At 40.5% G+C, this 22,457-nt stretch overlaps 1 protein-coding gene across 12 annotated transcripts in view; it reads left to right on the top strand.

The window, feature by feature from the left end:
- LOC111868449 (centrosome-associated protein CEP250) overlaps window positions 1-22,457 on the top strand; it is a 119,668-nt gene that overhangs the window by 81,030 nt on the left and 16,181 nt on the right. For 6 of the 12 annotated variants that reach the window (XM_023859088.1, XM_023859087.1, XM_023859089.1 and 3 more), the window contains 7 exons: window positions 1-84; window positions 11,868-11,963; window positions 12,517-12,585; window positions 14,337-14,462; window positions 16,117-16,321; window positions 17,413-17,531; window positions 21,363-21,482. In XM_023859088.1, coding sequence (XP_023714856.1) covers window positions 1-84; window positions 11,868-11,963; window positions 12,517-12,585; window positions 14,337-14,462; window positions 16,117-16,321; window positions 17,413-17,531; window positions 21,363-21,482 — 819 coding nt within the window. The remainder of the gene's footprint in view (window positions 85-11,867; window positions 11,964-12,516; window positions 12,586-14,336; window positions 14,463-16,116; window positions 16,322-17,412; window positions 17,532-21,362; window positions 21,483-22,457) is intronic. The other 6 variants (XM_023859092.2, XM_023859091.2, XM_023859086.1 and 3 more) reach the window with 3 other exon arrangements.

The following is a 22,457-nucleotide window of genomic DNA, read 5'->3' as shown; positions in this document are numbered from 1 at the left end:
GTCCGGAAAGTGTGTGATCTGGCGGGAGAATTGCCTGCACGCCAACAGCCGCACAAGAACGCGAAACATTTAGCGTCTGAGACGGTGAGTTAAACGTCAGTCAGCGCCTCGCCAGCGTGTAATTGAGCACGCATGTACACTAAACACGCTTACCAGTTGTTTGACCGATGTTACCTTCTTCGTTCAAAGCAGAGCAGATTAATAGACTTATTTAGGTTTATTAACCATTCACGATTGAAAAATTATTTGTTAAATAAAGCCTTAAATAAATTGTTGAAAATATAACTTCTCTTTAAGTATAGTGACTACTGTATTTACAGTTATGATCCATAGCTTCACACTAGTCAAGAAGCTGACTTCCGACTGGATGGCAGGAGTTCAAATCTTGGTAAATTTGTTGCAAAATTTTCTCTTCGTCATAGCTTTGAAACCAGCTCTGGCCCTATCCAGCTATCATTTCAGTGGGCTCTTATTCGGAATATAAGACATCCAAAGCGTGAAGCTGTTAACTTGTAGAGCTTTACCTCCACTTAGAGGGGTTATGGTTAATTTAGGGACATTTACCGTTCTACCTGTTACAATGTTGGTAAGAAACACGTAAATTTAAATTTGAATCCAGTTGAAGTAGATGTATTTAGTATTTATTACAATATTTTAAGTCACGCCTCTGCTTTGAGTTCCTGCAGTGAGGTAGTCCGCAGGTAACAACAGTTATTAGTGCATTCACCGTGGGAAGTGATTTGCAGAACAATAGGGCACTTTAGGCGGATGCCCCTAACCGCGCAAACATGCGTAATTGTTTTACTCTGTTGCTTTGGAAAACGTTATGAAAGCCAGAGGTCTACATTTCCATAGCTTCCGAACTTGTACTTTCCATTGCCAATTACATGTAATACCAGTGTAGTGCTCATGAAACATATCGATAGAACTTTTTAAAAGTTGAATTAGTGAATTAGTGAACGTGTTTAAAATTGGGATAATATTGTTACATTAATAGACTTACATCTAACAATATAAATTAATTTTCTAACTATGTTTTAGGAATTGCATACATTTTTAATTTATAGCTAAGAATTTCAGAACTGAATAAAGTAGTATTATCAAAAAGAAATTACAGTATTCCCAAACTCAAAAGCCGTTGCTAGTACGTAATTTCTTACCCCGCTCCCTTCTCCCTGATGTCTGTTTGCTGTAGTGGTTTCACTGGTAATATACTTAAAAGCTTAAAATCTCTCAATTAGCAAACAATTTTCACCAGATTAAGCACATATTATTTTATATTTAATTGCCAAAGTGTCCCTAGGCTTAGCAGACACAAGTCTATACACCGTTAAATTCGCACAAAGTTATATTCTACTTGCTCAAATACAGGCATTAAAATTCTGATTGTTGGCTTGTATGAAGGTTAATTCTGAATATATACAGATAAATTAAGGTTATATATAAAGCTACTAATATTGTTTTTAATAGGTTAGATTTTCATGTGTTATTGTTATTAAGTATAAAGCAAGTGTATAGGACCAATATGTTATTTAAAAATTAATAGAAAACTTAATTTAATAATTATACTAATAAGTTATGCAGTATACATTTTTTTGTAAATGAACGATTGTAAATTGCCCCAAAAAACTAAGCTTCTGCTTCCTAGTTAATAGTGCAGGATTTACGATTAAATCTATCAGATTCCCACGTGGTGGCTTCACATCACATGAACTATCAGTGTGGAATGTGTTTTTCTTTTCAATTTTGCATGTCATGCTTGAAATATATTATATAATTATGCCATTTTCCCAAATCCATGTTGGGTATTGTAAATATCACTTCCAGTTTTTAAATTTTGTTTTATTGTGTTGAGTTCTGTTTACGATTAATTCATAAGATATACGTACTGTACATATACAAACGTTCCTACATTTTATGTGTGATATATATGTATATAATGAAACTAAATGCAGTTATTTTCAGTTTTATTAACTGTTTGTCGAAATTCTAAGCTGAGCAGCTTGTTACGGCGAAAATTTAAGTACTGATTTTGGCATTATTTCATTTCAGTTCATTAATAAATATATACTATTTGTTTATAATTTTGTGTAATATTTGTAGACTTATTTTGTCGAAATATTTTAATAGAAATTATAAACCTGTTATTTATCTGTAGTGTTTTGTTTCATTTCATTTCGGCCAGTTCCTGCGACCACACTCACTTACCATTTGGTCTCTGTCTGCAGTGACGCACCGCCATCTTCTACAGACACCATCCGTTAGGATGAACCTTGTTGAGTGTAGGGCTACGTTCACACTTGCGCAGTGGTAAGAGTAGGTAACGGGGTCGCGTTTTCGTAGAGCGAGCTGTGTTCTCACGGCATGATTTGTTTTATAGGTTAACACATGTTGACACAAAGATTGCCAGCGGAAGTGCATCTGATTTGCCTTCTCCTGTCACCTGTTTTATGCTTTCCCTTCACAATGAATGATCGAATTTAAACTTTTTATTATATAAATTATATCTTTTTACAATATCATATTTCTGAACGTAACAGACGGCAGATTACGAAGGAGCAGACGAAGGTGTTTGTGGTCTGTTAAAATTATACATGAACATCCGGATATAACGAGATCCAACAAGTCAAAAGTGACATCTCTTCACAGCTAGAACTAAGGAAAAGTTATTCCTGTGCTTAACTAATTGAGCACTACACCATGAACACATGGGGAGAGTGGGTGTATTTTTTTATCTGGCCGATCACAGTAGCCGAGCGGTCTAAGGCTCGCTTGCTTGAACGCTGGGATCGTGGGTTCGAATCCCACTTAAGGCATGGATGCCTGTGTGTGCGTTTATTCTGTGTGTAGCTAGCGGCCTCGCGACAGGGTGATTCCTCGTCCAAGGAGTCCTACCGACTGTGTTATGATTAAGAAACTGAAGCGAAACAAAACTTTTCAAGGATGTCCTTTGTTCCAAAGGAAAGAGAGAGAGATGCTTGATCTGGGCATTAGTTGGAAGTTATTAAAACAGGATATATGAATACATGAATACATGAACGGAATCTACTGATTTTGATTATGCAGTTAATTCAGAGACTTTGATGTAGTGGATAAAAATAAGGCATGTAATTTATAATTACCGAAAAAATAATTCCTAATTTCATAATAATGAAGAACAGTCGATGGTGTACATTTTCAGGCATATTATCAAGCTATAATTTTGTACAAAATAAAAAATGAAGATGTTCCATATAATTTTGGACCTACTTATTTAAGTTACAACTAACTAACTAACTAACTGTCGAACTCCATGAAGTAGGCTCTTTCTTGAGAAGACGTTGTTTACCTGTATAAAATATTCTAAATATTTTGTGGAACCCTAAGGACCATTTGTACTTTCACAAGATCCACCCCAAATGGACACTATACTGAGCCATACCCAGCCCATACGCTGATTTTACAATCAGTTATATTATCTTCCCTCAAATTTTCTCAACCCTGCATGTTCTCCGATTAAAATTATGTATGCAATTTTTACTTCATCCATGTGTTTTACACCCATAACCCCAATAATATTTGGTGGAAGTAAAAGATTATGAATCGCGTATGTAATTTTCTCCATCTTCCTGTTTATCTCACTGCAAAATCCAAATATTCAGCACAACTGCATTCCTCAGAGGGCCGCCAGCTCGAGTCCTGAACAGTAGATTTGTGGCAGAATTCCGGATGACAAAGGCGCGCCGAAGGTGTGCCCAGAGATGCGGAACATATGAACATACCTAAGCAGGTGTTCCTCTTCCGCGTTACAACCTTAAAGTTACCAGTGTCTTTGGCTGTAGCAACTGTCCGTTTGTCAGGTACCGAACTCCATAAAAGGAAGCTGGTTTTCTAGAGAGTTACACGCTTGTTACTATGATGTTAGTATGCATCATACACACTGTCCCCGTGAACTCTGGATTGATGACGGCAGTGTGTTACTTTCAATGCATAATACTGTACAACATTTTTCCTTAAATATCCGGTTAGTCAGCATTTTATATGAAGGTTAATGTCTTCTGGGATATGACACCGTGTAATCTGGTGGATGTTATTTTTTTTCATTGCTATTGGGGGTGGGACTAAGTTCCTTGTACTGCGGCCACTTCTGGCCTATTGTACCAGCCCCAGATGATAGGTGAGGGTGATTGTGGAGCAATTGGTGGAATGAAGATTGGCAGGGGAAACCGAAGTACTCAGAGAAAACCTGCCCCAGCGCCATGTTGTCCACCACAGATCCCACTTGACCAGACCCGGGATCGAACCCGGGCCGCCGCGGTGGGAAGCCAGCGACTAACCGCTTGAGCTATGGCGCGACTGTTGGTGGATGTTAAAGCAGGCTCGGAGGGATATACTGCACTCATAGCCTACCCTCAAGATGAAGGCAGACCGTTCCTCCGCAACGTCAGTAAACACCTGCAAGGGCCATACCGAGCCTCATCCCAAAAGGCATTGAACTTTATAGCTACTGCAGTGAGAGCTTCAGATATTGTGTAAGTATACGAGGTTGCATATAAACAACTCTGAAATCAAAAAACGATATTTATGTCAATTTTTCATATACATCATCATCATCTTCATTAGCGGAACAGCCCTTTTTAACCTTAACCTTCCTAGAAGATTATGTCAGATTTGTCATCGATTTTCACACTTTTGGAATTTGCCACACTCAATTTTTTCAGAGCAAGATTATCAGCCTTGTGTCCAACCCCTAATCTGGAGTATTAGGTCCCTGTATTTATGTTCCATAGTGACAGTGTAGTCCAGTTTCACCCCAAGGCATCGAGTTTCCTTTCCGGCGCCTTCTACGACTAGCAGGGCTACGATGGAAGTGTTCTAGCCCACCTCCACACGGGATTTTATATATGTCAACGTTTCAAAATGCAGTTGTTTAACTGACTCCATTCAGTAGAATAGTTTTTGTCTTGAGAAGCTGATGGTCGGTCATTTATTTAAGATATGCCATAGGGTTGGTGAATATTTATGGCCATGAATCAGGGGACGGAAGAACGAAGTAATATTTTTTTCAGAAGAATAAATTGAGTTTCTTCGGAAATCTGCTTACCTACTTTCTGAACACACGGTACGAGCAAGATTGAGGCTACTGGTAGCTGTGTATTACCTAAAGAAGATAAGTTTCTCTATGCCTTTCGAATCCTCTAAGTGCATTCCTTTCTATGCTCTTATCTTTTCCTTTAGAAGAACAAGGATACGAACTAATCTGTTAGAGCTACGTGTATTTGGCAATAAATTTTGTAGGCTACGGGTACTTCCTGCATCGCGCGAGTGTGTTGTGAGTGCTAAATCGAGGCTCTTAACCTCAATATTGAGTGATTATCGTATTTCCGCAATACTCATGAATGAAGTGAAGCATTTGTCAGTCATCATAATCCGGAAATTTTGTTTGTTTGCTCTTCAGTCCGTAATTTCCATCAGAAGTGCTTAGAACTCACACATAATTTAACAAGGAATTCTGGGAACCATTAATCGCCTACTTTCTCTTCATACGACACGGACCGCATAGAAAAAGACGCATCGAACAATTTTTCTACTGTTGCGCTTGTATTAGTTGCCGCGGTAATGTTTTTTACCGAGACTTGTCTCATAATGATAAAGGGATACATATACTGATGTGAGAAATTTATAAAATACACCGCTGAGATGGGTTCAGGTTCCATGATACCCATGCCAGGTTTCAAAAAGACATTAAAAATTGATAGAGGGGATTCACAGACACAGATGGCATGTTGATCTCATAAGCCTACTTTTTTTTTTTTGGAAATAAGTAGATTTGGCTAAAAATCGTGTCTGTCATTCTACGTGTTTCAAATGTGAAAGTAGCCAACACAACGTATATTGTATTTGTTACCGTTCATTAGTAAGGTCAATTTGATTCTGGCTCGTGCTCAGTCTGTACAGGGATTAAGTTACATGGTGAGCGACCGAAAAATGGGTGTTCGATTCCCAGCTGGGATAAGAGGTTCCTGTTTTCTCTACATAGTCTAGACAGGATCTGAAGCTCACGCAGCCTCTTTCCCAAATAGCACTGGGGCCAGTTTCATTGGGGATAAACTGTCCAGGGTGTGAAGCTGAAAATCCATTTCCAACCGGTGCCGAGATAAAGAATTTGTGTTGATATATCTTCACCATCCTGTACATCTTCATGGAGTATTTTTCACTTTGTGTTGTTCAAAGAATTCGACAATTTCGAGGCATTCGTAATCAGGGTTGGATTTAAGGTGATCGAACGGGTCACTCCGGGGCCCCAACCAAAGAGAAATAGAATCCAAAAATTTTACTGAGACATTTTCGTCTTTAAAATTGCTAAAATTTAGTTTGTACTTTTAGAAAGAACAGAGAAATCACACGGGGTTACATACCGCTTGACCATAATTGTAATTTATGCAACAGTTTTTGTCTTTGTAACCGGAAGAGGCCAAGAGTTAATCGGCAATATTGAAGATGACAGCGGAAATGCTACTCGGTTCGAATCTCGGTCGAGTTACCAGCTCTCTTGCCTGACGTCTACATGTTTAGTCTCAGTCTGTCAAAGTCAATACTGGATTGGAACCTCTAATTAGGTTACTAACACTTCCTTCCAAATTCTTACCTGCTCACCATACGGCCATCTTCCCTTCCATTTGAAGCTATGTAACAGTGCGATGCTTACAGTTCATATGCACTCTCATCGTTTGCTTTCTATAGCCTGTACCTAGGGTAAGGTAAAATCATTCCTGTGCTTTAGTAATTAAGCACTACGCCATGAAGGCGTATGGAGGAAGTGGATTTATATATCCACGTTTTCTTGACCTCGGCATTAGTTGGAGGTGAGTGGTCAGCTTCACGATTCGGCCGCTTTTCCCCCGGGAAGAGAGCCCCTGATACCCATTGGATCGGAGGCTGGGTTACACATCTCTTTTAGACAAAATTTGTATAATCGCATCTGTTTCACCAGTTATATATGTTTAGGGCGAAGTGAATAAAATGTAAGCACAATGGGGAGGTCGTGTCGTCCGTCGGTTTGTCTGTCTTTTCTTGTGTTATTTTCATTTGAAGGATTCGAAAAGGACACCTGCCGAAATTAAGTCTTAAGTGAATTTTATGTCTTCTACTTTCTGTGATCTTACCCTTCCACACGCCATGATCCTGTTACAGCACTCGGTGTTCATAATGTCTTCTGCTGATAGCAGCAATCAATACCAGAACCCATGAACTACCCACAGCTCCCGAAACAAAACAATTTTACGTCTCATTTTCGTGTTCGTCCTACCCGGTTGAACAGAAGTTCATTGGCATTCAACAAGGTGCCCTTCAGGTGTTTCTTTTTAACCTTCGTAGAACACGTAAGCTTAAAGTGTCATGTTTGTGTGTTTGTGTTGGTCGCACCGTCATAGTGGGCTACCTCAACGCTTTCAAACTTAATTCATTAGAGGTCGGACCTCACAAACCTGGCATTATATGCGTCCGCACCGACTGTACACTGCCTCGAGTTAAGTCTGCCGGTCCCTTAATGTGACTTCAAAGAGACCGACAAGCTTGTATAGCCAACATTGTACCTTGTACCTTAAAACTGTGTAACAGCGCTAACATATTAAGTTAAGATGGCGTCTTCAGGTGTTTTGCTATCGTAACATATTCACCAGCCGTCGTTCGGAAAATTATCCGGTCCGGCTCCAGTGAAGCCCAAAGGATGACGTATTTGAAAGATCCGACCACTTTACCAAGATGGGGCACGTGCGAATTTCTAGATTATGAACGAGATTAATAATACGCAATAACGGCTCCGTAAATATTGTGTGGTGCGATACCTTCAAATTAGGAAATATAAGGTAAAGGTAAAGCTATCCCTGAAACAGGCCATGGAGGCCCACAGGGTTGTGAGACATCTAGGCTCCCACATTTTCTCTAGACAATCGGCTCACAGATGGCAGTAAGTCTGTCAGCCTTACGTAGTGGCCGGGCGCCCTTTACCCCCAGGAAGATTCTTGGTATTCATTTCTGCTAGAGGCTGAGTCGATACTAGGGCCATAGTGCGGCTGGAAAGATTAGGTAACTTGAAAAAAAGATCTAATGACTTCATCGGAATCGAACCCGCGACCTCCACCTAACGTAACTTTGACGGTTCGGTTAGTGCAGTACAGTGGAGTGGAGTGCAGTGAGTTGGTTTGTTGAGTGGGTGAATTAGAGGACTGCTGCAGTTCAGCCCCTGTGAGCTGTTGCTGTTCGAAGCTGGTATCTGAGAACGGGGGTAGGTCGGGAAACAAGAGTAGGGGGAGTGTCCGCCGTTGAAACCCGTCTATAGTCACACTTATACACGTGAGAATATCTTAATATTGTGCATCCTGCTGTGTGTCATAAATAAGATAAGGATGGAATACACCGTATACACAACAACAATCAGTATTCAAAACAAAGAGGATACTACTGCATCAACATTTGCTTTTATTATGTTTATTAGAGACGCAACATGTTTCGGCCCTTTCACGGGTCATCATCAGGCGTACAAAGCACGAGTCTAAGCTGTTGAGTGCTTCGACTGCGCCATCCGCGTCACACACACACACACACACACAATATGTAGCATATTAGGTTGGAATTCTGTTAGCCTGTCTTTAGAAATTGACCGTCTAAATGAAATAAGCGTCATCAGATTTAGCAAATAGGCCTGTAGCCTAATTATTATATTTTGACGCACAAACCCAGTCTTAGGCAACAACTCAGTAAACACATCCCGCGGCAACGAATACGCAACAGATGAAATCCGTTACTAGGCAATGGATGTGTTTTCTGTGTGGCCCGACCCGAGGATATAGTATAACGAGAAGCCAAGAATAACTGACAGTTCAGTTGGAGGCGTAGTGCGGTCAGAAATCGAGAGTGTTCAGTTGAAGATACTGATTTGTGAACTGTTGTAACCACTTGTATAAAGGCTCAGTAAATTCGATCATCAAATCAAACTTCGTCTTATTAGTCACGAAAACCCCTAATATGTGACAGTATCCAGGGAATATCAATTTAAGAGACAAATGATAACACAGACACTGAAAAAAGAAATCATAATTGCACTGCCATAAGGAACTGTCACATTTTGTGATTTATTGTTAAATGTGCAGAAACGTATTTTAATCAAAAAATTTACGGCGTGCTTAGTTTCGCTTTATGGTATTGTGAGAAAACTGAGGTATGTTAAGATCAGCTGTAATTAATCTCAGTGTACTGCCCTAGTAATTACAATCAAGTATGTAGCAGCTTTTTATATTAAGTAGTTTTGTTTTATTCGCAATGTAATTACAGTTCAGTGTGTGTGATATTAATTGTATGAACTTAGTTACGGGAAAACTTTTACTCAAATATTTACATATATTATACGGCATTACAATGTACAGTTATCCACTCATGCCTGCTGTTGGCGTATTTTAACAGGATGTTTCAGCAAGGAAATATTCCTGTAGGCAAGACACGTTTGCGCATTATATGTCGTGTTCTATAAACGTAACCATTTAGCACGTGATATAGATGTGGTAGACCGAAGGAATTTTCTAATTACCGATCCGTAAAGAATGATAGCCATGAAATGAAGTCTTCAGGCAAAATAGGCACACAACCCGTAGATTGTCCTCATGTTCTTCTTTTACATATACATGGAGAGAAAAATATATTTTTCGCGAAAGAAAACTGAAAGTGGCTCACTGCACGCTTTCCCTTCCACTCGTTTCAAGTCTGTTGCTATGGCCGCGCCATAGCTCAAGCGGTTAGTCGCTGGCTTCCCACCGCGGCGGCTTGGGTTCGATCCCGGGTCTGGTCAAGTGGGATTTGTGGTGGACAAAGTGGCGCTGGAATGAGTACTTCGGTTTCCCCTGCCAATCTTCATTCCACCAACTGCTCCACAATCACCCTCACCTATCAACTGGGGCTGGTACAATAGGCCAGAAGTGGCCGCAGGACAAGGGACTTAGACCCACCCCACTAGCATTTAAAAAAGTCTGTTGATAGATATTGACCCTGAATCTCATGGTGAACTTTTCGGGACACGCCCCATTGTTATGAACTAAAATCCATGCGTCAGAATCGAGGCCCATCTCCTCAGGGATTTAGACTGGAGGCGTTTGAGAACTGTAGGTTGGGGAGAACATCTGCATATTAAAATAGGAAATAACAGGAGAGTGAAGAAAATTAAATACCAGTAGGCTTAATGAAGTCGGTCTAAGGCATGAATTGTCTTCGCCTGCTCGAACATGGAGTCGTGTGTTCGAATCCCACTCGAGGCATAATATCTGTATGCGTCTGTTCTGTGTGTAGGTAGCGACCTTGCGACGGGCTGATCCCCTGTGCAAGGAGTCGTACCGGCTGTGTATAGGATTCAGAAACTGAAAAAAGGGGCCAAGTTCTACAAGGGCTGTAGATCCATAGAGAGAGAAGGAGGGCCTAATGAAGAGCTTCATATTTCATCAGATGTCACTCCTCACCATAAGTTTTAGAGTGATTAAGTCAGGAAGAGTGAGAGGGGCTGAAAACTTTGGAAACATGGGGACACGACAAATGCATACAAAATCATAATCGTAAAATCTAAAGGACAAAGACAACACGAGAGATGAGAGAATAAGATTGAATGTGAGTCTTAGAGATACAGGATATGAGATATATTGAATGCAAGTGGCTTAGAATAGATTTCAGTGGCGGCTGTTGTGAATATTGTGACATGATCGAATATCTCAACAAGAGACGTCATCCATTGCTAGGCAACGGTACATTAAACACGCTTTGACGTCATTGCCATTGCTACGCATAATAAAAATGCAAAAATAGAAGACCTGCTGGAAGCGGTGTTTTCTATTCGGTCCGATTCGAGACTGCATAGCGAGTTGCTGTCGGTAACCCATATTCTCTTCAGAGAAGGACTATGATTGCAAGGGATCATTTCTTACTGAAAACCGTCACAACACAACACCAATAACACTTGTAAGCAGCTCTAGAAGATACCTTTGTTACACGTTTCGGCCTTCAATAAGGCCATCATCAGGCAAATACATTAAAACTAATTTTATTGAATTGCATGCTAAATATAAGTCACAGTACTAAACTTCCAAATATACACTGGTATAAAATGATATGAGTGAATGCAAATATAAATTACAATAAAAGTTAAAATCTTAATCGATCAGTTACATAGTGAATAGTATAGTTAAAAATTGTATATGCGATGGTACTTGGAAGTTGTTAGTTGTAATCGTAATGCATGTAATACTTATACGGACATGTTATATACACAATGGCTGATATGGTGTACGGAGGTCCGTTGTTATGTTGTATGTTATTGCTTAATTTACTATTTGACGGGCGACTCTGTTGTGTAAATGTCCGATTTGATGAAGAGATAGATTATAACAGTTGCAAAAAAAGAAGTCTCTTGTCGTGATCCTCAAGGGGCTTGGCGCCAAGACGAACTGATTGGTGGTAAACCGCCAGTCTTAGAATAATTCAGACTCTCTCACTCTCTATTAGCTAGTTGTGAGAGAGTCGCCAGCCTGTAACAACGTGAGCGGAGGACTTTGTTGGGATCCGTTACCAGGCAACCGCTAGAGAAGCCATAGAATAGAGAGCGTGTGGTGTAGTGAGAAGTAGAGTGCGTGAATTAGTGAGTTTTATAATTGCGTGCAATTTGCAATTTGTAAGTTTTCATTAAATGCAGTTACCAATCCAAACCCCGTGTCTGGTTACTAACACGTGACATTATGTTAATGAACCAAAGAGTTCCATAAAGGACAGAGAAACAGTTACCTTCTCATCAAGGTCTCTGCTCTTTGGAACTGGTTAATTCGCACAAAGTCCATCTGGATTATTCTTATCAGCAGGTCTCAGGCGACTCTGATGAGGAGCTGGAAACTCGGCATAGAGACGTAGGCACTAGAAACAGAGCAACTGGGGAACTCCAGGAAGAGACCAAAGTAAGTAAATTTTTGTGGCATATAAGCAAGCAAATTTGGCCCGGTATTTGTCAGGTCATGAAAATGTATAAAGGAGTGGAAGACTAGCTGCATGCATCAGTCTCGACAGTAGACGGAGGTGAGTGTTCAGCATCACACTTCGGCCATCTTAACCCCGCTACCCCCTGAATAAGAGCCTGGGTGGACCCCAGACGGTCTGGAACTTCGTCGATACTTTACAAAATAAAAGATTGTACTGCGTAGGGCTATAGGTCTAAACCACTTTTTAACAGAACTGTTATATAGTACAAATGTTTCACTTTATAGATGTATAAAATGTTCTTCACTTGAATTTTGTTAAACGCACACGGAGTGTGATTGTTTCACTTGTGGTTTAATCGCTTAATTTCTGTAGCGTAGAGTTAACGTATTTCTTATGAAATACAACAGAATTTTTGTACACTATTTAAAAGAAATTCAGTCCATAAAGGACTAATGTAGCCACTAATAGACTTGTATGATAAAAATTACTTCTTGTGTTAATTTATCATCAAATTTTTTCACTTTCTTTCAGGATAAAAATCGGAAATTCGATCAGCTGACGAATAGACATCGAAAAGAAGAGATGAGGAGATATTACAGGGTAACTATACATAATTTCGTTTATCAAAAATGACTATGGACAAAGTCCAAAACACAGCAATTCTCACTGTTATACGCCATCGTCAGAACCCATTAGAATCTATACATCGGGTACTAGACAAGAATGGAAATATGACTTTCATTTCGAAATGGGTTAAACTTACCCTGTTTAAGGACATTCCATATTTCGTAATAGGACACTATAAATTCTTCTCGGTATTGGGTATCTGTTACACAGTTTAAACATTTGTCCTTAGGCGGCTTCATTCAGGGAAATAAAGCCTGAAAGTTACGAAACTGGATAGGTTTACCGAACACAAAATTTACATATATCTTCACTATGATGTTTTTCTCTCCTTGTATTGCAGACACAAACCTACGAGTAGGTATTGTTGAATTGCCTATTAAATAACAATAACAACAAATGTGAATCTTTGAATTATATCGTTAACAAGACTAATAAACCGTAAAGACGGAGATATATGATATTCTGTTTATCTTAATTATACCACATAAAAAACTTTCAAATATTAATTAGTACAAAGACAAAACAACTCCGTCCAGTGTGACTATTTAAGTTTTAATTTAAAAACTTTAATACCAAGAAAGCTGCTGTGATTGTGAAAAAAATTGGATTTGGTGTATATTGCGTATTCCAGGCATTATGTGTATGTAATTTAGCACTCAGAATACCTATTATGATAGTAGTTTCCAAATAAGTATTGATGTTCCCTCTGAAGATTATCCGTAAGGATCGAAACATGTAAGGGTGCTAAGTTTTCAAGTAGTAAAACTTAAATAGTCACACTGGACAGAGTTGTTTTGTCTTTGTAATTGTTATTGTGACGGACCAGAATGAAACAAATCAAAGTTATTAATTAGTTTTTCATCTGAATTAGACACATATTGTATGATGCGCCGATAGTTTATACTACAAGCCGTGTCTGAGAAAAGAATACAAGCGTTCAATTGGAACTTATACATTTCCAGGGCTAGATTTACAGTTTATAAAGACCCAGGGACAATCAAAATGTGGAGAACTTTATCATAAAAAAAATTAAGTTATGAAAAGTAACTATTATTCTTGTTTCTTAAAATAACGAAAAATACAAATCGACTTGACGTGATTTTAGAGAAACAGGTGGCTCAGTGAAATGCGTGGATTCTATTTCTGTTTTCTTGGAGGCCTCGAGGGGCGATCGTCCCGGTCGCACCTCCTCAAGTCTGGCGCTGTCAGTATTACGTTTAATAGCAATATTATCGGCTGTTTCACGCGTGGACACGAGCTACACTTAACGTATTCATTTCCTCCACTTCGCTTAAAGAATGTATATAATCCGTCATCGCGAAATACTCTCGTGGAGAGAGAACTATTAGGAATGACACAATGCTTAGTTTCCATGTACAGTCATTGCCATAAAAAGTGCGTCATGATTTTTCGTTGTTGAAGCGCACTGTCTCAGAGTTCAGTATTGCATGACAAACTGCTGCGTATAATTTAAAATATTGACAAATTTTGTGATGTGTGTAAGAAATATGGTAATTCATTTTCTCTAAGCAAAACATTATTCGATTTCAAATATACTACTCAGATCTGAATGTATATAATTGTATGTTGTTGTCATACAGTACTGACTATATCTGTTTTCCTTGCTCTCTTCACAATATCCGATTTTACCGCAGCAGTCCAGGTCTAGTGAACGCTTTGTCTGGCTGTACATAAATTGAGAGTCATTCCTGTTTCTCTGGCAGCACTTCATGGAACTGGAACCCGTAGTGGAACTGGAGGAAGACTCTGGAGGTGGAGAGGACTCTCCCACGTCATCTAGCTCTCCTTCTCTCTCGCCACAGTCTGATCCCGAAGACATGTGGGCAAAGGTCAGTATATACAGAGTGTCTCAGGAGGAAAGGTCAATATTCTGGGAGGCCATAGTATCGGTCATTCTAAGCAAATAGAGTATATGTACATGTGTCCTGTTCCGAACGGTTTCCGAGATAGAGACATTTCACTGTACAATACAACGTACACTGTACAGACGACCAACACGCCATGTCACACGAGTTCCAATATTCATTGATGTTGATGGCGTAGTTTTCAAATATGTATTATAGTAGGTGAGCCCGTCACGGTAGCCAAGCGGTCTAAGGCATGTACTGTCTTCGCTCGCTTGGAAACCGGGATCGTGGGTTCGAATCCCGATCAGAGCATGAATATTTAGTTTGTGTGTGTGCGTTTTTGTGTGCTTGTGTACAGGTAGAGGCCTTGCGACGAGCTGATCACCCGCCCAAGGAGTCCTACCGAATGTGTAAGATCGAGAAAAACCGGAGTGAACGGAGAAGTTCATGGAGGTAGGCCTAGGCCCACGGGGGCTGTAGTGCCAAGGAATAAAAATTAGAAACAGTACGTAATATCTCTTTCTTATCAACAGTTTTGGAACTGTACAGTGAAATAGCTCAATCTCGGAAACATTTCGCAATAGGACACATGTACATATATACATTATTTTGTTTAGAATGACCGATACTATGACCTCCCAGAATATTGACTTTTCCTCCTGGCGTGCGCGCACACACACACACACACACACACACACACAGTGGTTGCCACACTGTGACTCACGAAATGGTGAGTTGTATGGACAAGGTTATGGATTGCATTGTTGCAAAAGACCAAAATTGGGGCGATTTGATGATGTCAGAGATCTTAGGATACTGAAAATTAAAGATTGGAGATCCACTGCGAGGGACAGAGATGCTTGGAGGCTGTTGGTGCAGGAGGACAAGGCCCACAAACGGCTGTAGGGTCAGTTGATATGTATGTACGTATGGGAAAAGGCCATTTTGGAAACTTAGGTGTAGACGGGAGAATAATATTGTCACGTATAAGGGGTTTCGTGACCAGTAACAATGGGTTCTGGATTGATGATTGGGTTTATTGACACTTCTTTATAATTAGAGTCAATTATAACAGCTCGCACATTGAACTCCTGAAAGACGTCTGTCTGACGAATCTCTCTGAAGTATCTCTCCCGAATGAATTCTGGATCCTCTTACGGCCGGAGTGGCCGTAATACATCTTACTAGAATTATCAACATTTGCAAATATATTTATGATTCAAATTTATACAAATAATTCAGCAGTTAGCTTGTGTTCCCTGCAAACTCTTGTAAAGTGAATTTACATTAGTAAAGCGACGATGTATCAGACTGACGTCGATTTTTAAAATGATTTCAGTTTTGCCTGCGTTTTTTTTTATTTAGATTGTGATTCTTACAGAGCAGGAGGTGAGTATTGTCTTCTGCAACATGACGCTATATATTTTGTGTTTTAATTTATGGCACTGTCCGTATTTAGCCTATATATTGTGGCGTATAGACCCGTTTCTAGGCAGCGACCGCGAAACAAAAAAGAAAACGTTCGTTACTTGGCAACAAATTATAATAAGCAACAATAGACTCACACCACAGAAGACAGTGAATTTCTTTGGCTTTTGTTCTTCAACTATTGGAGATATTGGTGCTCTGATTTCAGCTGCCTGATAAACGGTACCACGACACCCTGTATTCATGCCTGCTGAAGGAGCACCTGGAACTCCAGCGTGAGTACCAGTTCCTGCAGACACGACTCAAGAAGGAGCTCGCAGAGCCAAACAGAATTCGTCTGAGGTTGGAGCACGAATTGGCTGCAGCTAGAACGCACGCTCGGAAACTGAAGAGAAAGCTTGCTGACCAGGAAGGTACTGTTGACACTGAAATTCCTTGAGTTGGCGTCTCATTCTAAAGTAAAAACAGAACTTTGGGGGTGTACTATGTGACATGATGCGTTTTTCTGGCGTTCAGTGTATATTGCATTGTCTCTCGGGTATAACAAACAGTGTAACATAAATATTATGAACACTGCAGAGACACCTGCAACGTCTTCCCTCGCGATTTCTCTGAAACGTCAATACTATGCCTATTAATCTTCCAAATTGCATTGTCTTTGAATGAACTTTTATGACGTTGAAATATCTAGAGTTAAAATCTTTACTTTTAATGTCTTTTTCGGTTATATTTTAGAAAGAGTGTGCCATAAGTAAGGTGGCTACTATTCTGGTTTCCTGGGCACGCGGTAGCCTAGTTCACTGAGGCACTATGCTACAAGTCGGTAAGTCGCGGGTTCGATTCCCGATGATGTCATTGGATTTTGTCAATTGACCTAATCCTTCCAGCCGCATTATGGTCCTGGGGTCGACTCAGCCTCTAACAGAAATGAGTACCAGGAATCTTCCTCGGGGTAAAGGGCGGCTGGCTCGTAAGGCTGACAACCTCACCGTCATCTGTGAGCCGATTGTCTAGAAAATGTGGGAGCCCCGACGTCTCACAACCCTATGGACCTTCACGACCTGTTAACAGGGATAGCTTCACCTTTTACCTTTTTTTAGTATCAAGGTTTCCACAGCGACAACTAGGGCCCTATCCAAAGTGAGATCATGTGGGATTTACGGTGGACAAAGTGGCACTGAGGCAGGGTTTCTCAAAATAGTTCGGTTTCTTTTGCCAGTTCTTGTTCGACTTAATGCCCTTTATTCATCGTTCATCCGGAGCCGATAAATGTCCATTTGTGGCCGACCTACCAAGTGGGAAAGAAAATGAAAGCGCATAGTACAATCTCGGTTAATGTTCTTTCGTCAGTCATTCTACCCAGATGGTTTATCCAGGTTTTAGCTCATCATCTGTCTTACATTGTATTGCTCGCATTTTAATTCGTTCCCCGTACCGATGTTTGAGTCATGTGAATTAGGATCTTCAGGCGCATGACCTAAAGGTCGAAATGTGTGTCACACAGGTGGAAGCTCTGTACTGAAGGAGAGAATTGCGGCTCTACAAGCCGAGGTGCACGACTTACGTGAGCAGAATGAATTGCTAGAATTTCGCATCCTTGAGCTGGAGGAATGCCACGAGAATGTAAGCAACATCATTACGTACATTTACTACACATTATTAACTAAGTCCATTTAACTAGGATTAAATGGGCAGTGCATGTAGCATAGGAGAGAAAAGGAATGCATATACGGTTTTGGTGGGAAAATCAGGAGGAATAATAGAACTAGAAAGACCTAGATGAAGGTGGGATGATAATATTAAAACGAATCTTAGAGAAATTGGATGGGGTGATATGGACTGGATTAATCTGGCTCAGGATACGAGCAGTGGATGGCTCTTGTAAATGCGGTAATGAATCTTCGGGTTCCATAAAATGTTGGAAAATTCTTGAGTAGCTGATCGACTGGCGGCTTCTCAAGGAAGACTCAGCTTCATGAAGCTAGTTAAGTCCATTTATCAGAACCCTAATAATCGCTCAGCTAGTCATGATATTTCCTATTTTTATGGAACCTGAGGCTTCATTGTCATGTTCACAAGAACTCACCGCTGGAATTTATCAAGAAACTCAGTCCACACTTTCAAGCCTTATTTCTTTAATATCCTTTTTAATATTATTCCAGCTTATCCCTATAGGGGCATGCCTAAGCGTATTTGGTTGAACACTATTCTACAAGCCGGGAGGTTTCCGTCCTTAGATGAGTGGGGAGGAGCTCAGGAACCTACTCTGTTGGGTCCAGTGAATGAGGTTAGCTCTTTCTAAGGGACCCAACAAAATAGATGTCTACCCCTCATCTGAGGATGGAAACAGATTCCGTTTCCGAAACGTTGTGATTTCTAGTTTCTAGAATACCGTATGATGGGCAAAGTCCAAAAACCCAGTAATATTAAGAGCGTAAAAGGCTTGCCCTGCGATCTCAATAATACCTGTTTTGTCGCAGTCCTAAATGTCTGTATAATACAGTCCAAACGGTCGAAAGTTTTTCAGTCATTGCCCAAAGGAAGACAGGAGGCTTAACTTAATATCTCGTTGAATCAGCGTGACACGGTAGTTGAACGGCATCAAGTTGTTTTCCTCCTGCGAACCCAACAATTCTATTTCTAGCCTTATGTAACCAAGTGTTAGCTGTACATCGAGTTTTCTCTGTGACTCATAAATATTCGTTAACGCCTCTCAGACATTTCATCTTGTTTTCGTGTGTAATGGGCCGTTGTTTAATATCATGAAAGCGCATGCGCGTTTTGTTCCTGAGCGGATATTCATTGCAAGTGCAGCGCACTGAGAGCTCACACGAGATATCATTGCACCGGAAGTTTCCTTGTATCAGCTTGTTTGCAATTGAGTAAGGTCAGTAGATTTCTGCAGAGTTTCTTTTGTTTAATTCCTTGTTATACTTTGTGCATCGTTGAAGTGTTTAATAAGTTAAACATAGAAAGATATTCCACAGATAATACTGCCTTGTTTCTGTTGATTAAATAATGCAGTTAATGAAATTTATGATCATTATACATGTTTTTTTTCCCTTGGCACTACAGCCCCAGTGGGCCTAGGCGTACCTCCATGAACTTCTCCTTTCACTTCGGTTTTTCTAGTTCTTACACATTCGGTAGAACTCCTTGGGCGGTGATCAGCTCGTCGCAAGGCCTCTACCTGTACACAAACACAGAAACACACACACACACAAACTAAACATCCATGCCCTGAGTGGGACTGGAAACCACGATCCCGGTTTCCACGCGAGCGAAGACAGTACATGCCTTAGACCACTCGGCTACCGTGACCGGCCATTACACATGTTAGATTGTATCAAATCTTTAATTTAGTTTAATATTAACAATAATATATCTGACTGATATGAAATGTTTTCTGTGATTGTACACAAAGAGTGTAAGGATCAGGGTGACACAGTCAGTATAGAGACAGGGCTACGGGCTGGATGTCCGGGGTTGACTCTTGGTAGGGTCGGAGAATTTCTTTTCGTCACCAAGTCCAGAATAATCCTGGGGGCTATCTAGCCATCTGTGTAGTAGGTGACGGCATCTTTTGCCTCAGGTGTAAAGCGTCTTGAGTGTGGAGCTGAGAAATGCCAAGGTTCACAATTCGTGAAGCAGTGATATCTACTTCCATTACTCTGTAGATGTTCATGGCACAGTGCTTATTTAAACACGCGACACGTTTATTATAATGTACACTTAAACGCTCTGTGGAAGTAACAAACCGTTCTCATTATTTCACACCAAAAATATCTTTAAAATTTCGCCCGGAAGATAGTTCAGTTTGCGTAAGGTCTGTATAAAAATTGAGGGCACCCGGTAGTGCAGTTGGTTGAGGAACAATACTGCAAGCCGGAATGTCGCGGGTTGGATTTCCGATGAGGTCAATAGGTGCTTAAATTGACCTAATACTTCCAGCCGCACTACGGCCCTGGGACCGACTCAGCTTCTAATAGAAATGAATACTAGGAATATTTCTGGGGGTAACGAGAGGCCGGCACGTAAGGCTGACAACCTCACCGTCATCTCTGAGCCGATTGTCTAGAAAATGTGGGACCCTCTACGTCTCACAACCCTATGGGCCCTCACGGTCTGTTAGAGGGATAGCTTTACCTTTACTTTTACCTGTATAAAATGAGTCTGTTTGTCAATAAGACGTGAAGGGAATGGTATACATACAGATTCCACGAAATATGTTTCAATTTGTAAACGACAGAAGGCTAATATTTTTATCATAGAAGCTAAAGCTACAATATAATTCGATTCCAGGGTGGATAATATAATGTTTGACGTACACGATTCTTCTGAGAACCAATACCGGGAGAGCGGAGCGTACATTGAGACTGACAAACTCATGACCGCTTCTCTCCCCTCATTTGCACTTCTGCTGCCCAATCGCTATCCTAAATAACCACCTCATTTGATACGTCATTGTAAAATACACGAAGGACTTAGTTAAGTGTTTTCCACCGCGGCGGCCTGGGTTTGAGCCCGGGTCTGGTCAGGTGGCATTTGTGGTGGACAAAGTGGCGCTGGAGCAGGTTTTCTCCGAGTACTTCGGTTTCCCCTTCCAATCTTCATTCCACCAACTGCTCCACAATCACCCTCACCTATCATCTGGGGCTGATACAATAGGCCAGAAGTGGCCGCAGTGCAAGGGACTCAGTCCCACCCCACTAGCAATAAAAAAATAGTTCAGTGTTAATTTCGAATTTTAGATATGTTTCACAGTTCCTAGTTAAGATATTTAACAACTTCGATAGTACTCTCTTCTAGGATATAAGGCCATGTAGTCTGATGGAAGTCACCCGATGTTTCGGATAAGTTTCTCCCCTCCATCTTCAGGGTGAATAAATGACTGAATGAATGAATGAATGATTGCATAAAGGGTAGGCACTTGCACTGTGACTTTCAATGATATATTGTACTTCCCTTTTAATTAACATTTTATCAATCCTACACTTCGTATGAAATGTAGGACTTTTGTTTAGGAGGGCTGCATAATAGTCACTTGGTTCCTTAAAATCTTGCCTAAGTGATGAAATCTTAAATACGCTGTGGCCTCACAATCATATGGGATGTGTGTGGATGATTCATTTTTTCCAAGCAAGTGTTGAAGAGTAAGCCAAACAAAAAACCATCATGGCTCAGGCAGCAACCTCTCTTTTCCGCCTGCTTCATGTTTGATTCTTGCGTCGTTTTTTTTTCGACGCTGAAAAAAATAGGCGAATTATTTCTCCGAAAGATCGAGTAACTTCCAGCGGACTACAAGACATTGTGACCCAGACGATGCAACTTTTCGTAACGGCCTCTGACAGAACCTCAAATCCTACTTCATGATCTTGGTTAGTGGTGCTCAGCCTTTTCAGAAGGCACAGAGATTTTCAGTTATGAGCATTCGTGGTGATGTGACTGTTTCAGTTGTCCGTGAGAAGTCACGGGCCAGACACACGTGACGTGTGGACCGATACGGAGAGTGACGACGTCAGTGACTCGGGCGTCCAGTCCTCCCCATCCAGTGACACTGACGACAATAGAATGGTGAGTAGGTACAGTCATGATCGCCATTCATGCCCCTCAATAAAACTGTAACTATATTTGTTTAGAGGGGATTATCTAGAATTGAATTATGAGCACGATTTGGACACTGGTATCCTGAATGAAGTAGTTTATTGGGTTTCAGTAATCCCTCCAGGCAAATCCAGCTGTAGTATCTGGATTAATCCACAGCCTCTTCCTTTCAAATCCTTTCCCATTCACCATTCATCTATCATATAATCTTATGTTATGCAATGTCGGTACTGAAAATGCGTCGTTATGTAACTCAAGGAAAGAATGAAAAATACAGGAATATAGTCTCCATCTTTACAACCAAGTCTTGTAAGATTCGGCTTGATTAGATCCATTCATTTGTGCCTATGTTTTCCAAAATGGTCTCTCTTGTTTAGATTTCCCAGACTAAATTTCTGTGTTTCTCATCTTTCCTCAAGTGTTCTGCTTGCCCCACCTATTTCATTTTGAAAATACTTGGTGAGGTAAATATATTATGACACCCTTCATTATAAATCTCCATCCCCTTTCTTTCTTTTATGCACCGGACCTGAATATTATCACATTATCCTCAGACACCCCCGTTTATGATCATCCCCTCGATAAGAATCACATCCACATATAAAGCGTGCAAATTTTTAGTTCTGTGTATTCTAATTTTTACGGTTTTAGATGGGAGAAAGACTATAAAAATTCCGAACTGAATGTTAGCGAACATTCCTGGAATTTAATTTGCTTTTATGCCGTTAGGTTGTTAATCACCTGCTTCCAAATGTGGCTGCCCGGGTTCTGCCCCATATCAGGTTATGTGGGATTTATGGTGGACAAACTTGCGCTGGGGTAGGTTTTCTCCGAGTAATCCGATTTCCCTTACCAATTCTCATTCCACTGACTGCTTCACACTCATTATCTACCATCCGGGGTTAGTACAATAAGACAATTAGTGTCCGATATATCAAATGGACT

The sequence above is a fragment of the Cryptotermes secundus genome, unplaced genomic scaffold (genome assembly GCF_002891405.2).
Source record: "Cryptotermes secundus unplaced genomic scaffold, Csec_1.0 scaffold106, whole genome shotgun sequence".
NCBI classification, from domain to species: Eukaryota; Metazoa; Arthropoda; class Insecta; order Blattodea; family Kalotermitidae; genus Cryptotermes; species Cryptotermes secundus.
The sequence above is the reverse complement of the archived record's forward strand: the minus strand, read 5'-3'. Positions and strand labels throughout refer to the sequence as shown.